Genomic DNA, 3,782 nt, shown 5'->3' on the forward strand with positions numbered 1-3,782 from the left:
ATTTCCTAATATAATATGTGTAATGAGAATGCATATTACACTGCAAACAAAAAAAGTATTTACGAACAGAAAAAAGAATGACCTATAAAAAAAATTTTTACATTGTAAAGATAACTTCAATTTTACTAATTTTACTTTATGATATATACTTTAAGTATCAAAGCATGTACATATATGTACTGATGATAATTTTAATACAATATATCGATTATTTGCAGCAAAAATAATATTGGAACCTCGAAAGTAACCATTAAACATTACAATGTAGTAATCTATCATAACTTAATAAACTATTCATAAGTGACATTAACATAATCTATTTTATGATTATATAAAATTTTTGCAATAAATCATACAATTCTGTTATAGTTATTTGTTAAATGACACGTGGGGTCACCATCAGCAAATTCTATTTTTACGATACGATGAACTCCTTACTATGCGGCACAAAAATTTATCGAAATGTTACAAGAAATATGAATATTAGAACAATAATTTCTTCACAAACAGTTAGTATTTAAGGAATAACATCAATTGAATATATAAATCCAACAAAATGATTGTTGATTGAAGGGAAATCTTGCTGAACGTGCGGCAAAATATCAAAAGCACATGGACCCACGAGGAGCAGTGCGACGGCCATAATACCGCGCACGAGGCAAGAACGTAATGAAAAATTACTAACCTTGATCTTTCTTTGAGTCTTGCACTTTAGATGCTTGTTGCTGGGCATCTTTGATCACGCGGTTTTTTTGCGTTTTATTACCGGTTCCCTTTTGCGCATCCGGCTGCTTACTCTTATTCTCCTTCTCCGAAAGCTTCTCCTTTTTCCTAGCTTCCTTCTTTAGTTCCTCTTCTCGGAGCTTCTCGTGTGGATCTTCGTCATCACCCAACGCTAACGAGAATTTGTTGGTGACGGTGATACTGTACATACTTTCCATGATGTCTCTTATCCTCTCTTCGTCGAGGATCACGCGAAAATTTCACGGCTACTCTTGAGCCCTTGTGTAACAGAGACATTCAATATTTCAATATGGCTGAGTCGGAGATAGTTCACCACGAGGTCTGTGCTCAGGGAGGGACCGCATAATTGTCTTGCACCCAGCGCGCCACCTCCCCACCAATATTATTTATATCGTTAATTTTATATAGTTTCAAGCCACAAAACTGCTTCTAAAATCGAATTTTTAATTTTAATGGCATCGTATTTTTAAAATAACAACAATTCAGCAATAAAGGGCCAAACTTTTGTGACTGTCGTTCTCAAAGAAACCGGCATTATTTCCATGAATTACTTAACGCCGACTGAATAGATTTTCTTATCTTTTATGCTTTATCTTATTGCCGTACAATAATATTTATATACCGATCGTATGCTATTTCGGTCGTATATCATATTTCATGGTATTTAAATGCAAAGAAAATTCACCGGTGCGATGTTCGATTTGCAATAGTTTCGATTTACTAAGTAATTGAAACTTTCATATGTCCTCATATTACGCAAAGATGGATTTCAAATGCTTCGTAAAAACTTTTCCTGCTAAACTATCTTTTTTCAATTATTACACTTTCTATACAGTTTTATTGAAAATTATATATTATCTGGGTTCCTCGTATATTTCTTCATCATACAAAACAAGTGTTAAACATACGTACTTATTTTATGACGCAAAATTAAAAATACTTGATTTTCATTTAAAAACCTATTGTTTCGATTTTCTAATAAGTTAAAAATATATAATTAAAACACCTACCATAAATGATTATCTTAAAAAGTGAAGTTATTATTTCTTATACTTTATCTTTTCTTTGTTAAAAAAAATAAAATACAAATATCATTTAAATGGTAATTAAATTTCAACTTTAATTTAGATACCACTGCTGTTTTAAACAGAAAATATAAAGATTGCGTTTATTTAAATTTTCATGCATTATTTAATAAAAGTATGTAGTATTAACAACATAGACATGTATCAAACATACAAATAAAATTTATCGCCCCCTTTCAGTTAAAAAATACAACAAGTTATCAAGCATACGCTTTTGTTAACATGTATTCTTTTTTAATTTGCATTTTATATTCTCGCTGTTGTGAAGTAGACCTTTTATGAAACCATCACGCCGCATTTCTATGAAAGGATAAAGGTTAAAGACAGAACTTTTGAAACTGAAGTTTATTAACTCTCAAAATATAAGGTTGACATACAATAATTTTGCAGATAAAAGATAAATGTATAAACATATGTGTATATTATTTACAACAATGTTTGGTATACATAGATATAACATACATGCTTGAATTTTACAGATAACATGCAACTTTTACTTTACAATAACACACTTTAAATACACAAATATTCCCATTTCAATACTATTTTAAATTCCAATCATTATTCAAAAAATAGTATCAGTTTCGTTTCACTTATTAAAAAAATATACAATATTTTATGGAGTATGTGTTACAAAGTTGGCAAATGGAAGCAACAAAAATTTATTTTTCATAATACTTAAAACATAAGTACTTTACTTAACAATACTTACAAAAGGAAATTAAACAATTTTCGCATAATTCGTAAATGCATTATACGAATAACTATTAATAGACTAACTTTGTATTACGCGTTTCTTTTTCTCTATAGTCCTGATTGGCCGCGCCGCAAGCAAAGAAAAGATGCGCGCGCACGAGAACGAAGCCGCGTGTAGAAACAGTCGGTAAGACGATGCCAACAATAAGAGAAGCCGGGGAAAGCGAAATCGCGATTCTCGTATTGCGCGGTATACAAAGTTTCCTTTTCTAATCAATTACTTTTACGTTTACAAACTTTAATTAATTTTTCACGAATATCGTGCACACACGCTATACGCAGTCACACACATACGACATACATACATTCGTTGTACCGGGTACACTCGTTTTGGCGGTTCACTAGTTGCACGCGGCACACGGAGGCTGATAGAGAGAGTTGTAGGTGGTCGTGTTAGCACTGACTTTTAAGGTGGCCGGCGAGGTGCAGAGTGAAGTGAAAAACGTAAAATGGAATTGCACACGCCAAAGCGTGAGACGCGTCCCTTGACGGAAGCGTTGCCGTGCAGCCCACCGATGTGCGACAGTATGCTCTATCCGTGGAACTGGGGCGAGGAGACAAGAAATGTAAATCTTAGCCCGGGTAGCTCGTGTTCTTCGCCGGAATACAGAGAACATAGCGTGGTGGCCACGCGAACCGGACCTCGATCACGTTCTGGAGGTTCAGAGAGTCACCGTCGCGGTCGTCCAAGAGCCGATGCTCTCTCGAATCTTATGATGCAAGGAAGTACTTCACCGAGCAGCATAAAATGCACCTACTGCAGCCGTGTCTTTCCACGCGAGAAGAGCCTTCAAGCACATTTGCGTACCCATACAGGTATGCTTTGTTTATTGCCTGGAGTAGTAATTCACCAATATTTGCTCATTTTGTGGAAATACAAGTGATTTGAATGGAAGTTTCTGTGAGAAAAATTAGCGCACGTTCCGTCGTGTAACTCATAGGCCCATATGATTTCAACGATTTGTGCGAACCCGTGCGGTCACGCGTCCCGCCAATCGCCATCATGCGTACTTTAAATAGTTAAATGGCTTATTTGTAGAAATAGTCTTGCATGAATGGAACGATGTTATATCGTTGGAGCAAAAATATTAACATTTTTTGTCATGTTATACACGTAATGATCAAAATATGTTTTTCTTTTCTTCAAATGAAGAACATTTCGTCATTTTATATAAAAAATATTTTTTTCCAGTAAAT

General features: G+C 34.3%; 2 protein-coding genes across 2 annotated transcripts in view; one reads left to right on the forward strand and one right to left on the reverse strand.

Annotated features, from left to right (window-relative positions):
* The window catches only part of LOC108572340 (plasminogen activator inhibitor 1 RNA-binding protein-like), a 2,834-nt gene extending 1,788 nt beyond the window's left edge, over window positions 1–1,046 (reverse strand). Inside the window, 1 exon segment of the mRNA XM_017934560.1 lies at window positions 611–1,046. Within this exon segment, the coding sequence (XP_017790049.1) occupies window positions 611–941 (331 nt within the window). The 5' untranslated portion in view covers window positions 942–1,046.
* Window positions 1,047–3,034: 1,988 nt separating this feature from the next.
* The window catches only part of LOC108572468 (protein suppressor of hairy wing-like), a 2,402-nt gene continuing 1,654 nt past the window's right edge, over window positions 3,035–3,782 (forward strand). Inside the window, exon 1 of the mRNA XM_017934710.1 lies at window positions 3,035–3,401. Coding sequence (XP_017790199.1) covers window positions 3,035–3,401 — 367 coding nt within the window. The remainder of the gene's footprint in view (window positions 3,402–3,782) is intronic.

The sequence above is a fragment of the Habropoda laboriosa genome, unplaced genomic scaffold (assembly GCF_001263275.1).
Source record: "Habropoda laboriosa isolate 0110345459 unplaced genomic scaffold, ASM126327v1 scaffold65, whole genome shotgun sequence".
Taxonomy (NCBI): domain Eukaryota; kingdom Metazoa; phylum Arthropoda; class Insecta; order Hymenoptera; family Apidae; genus Habropoda; species Habropoda laboriosa.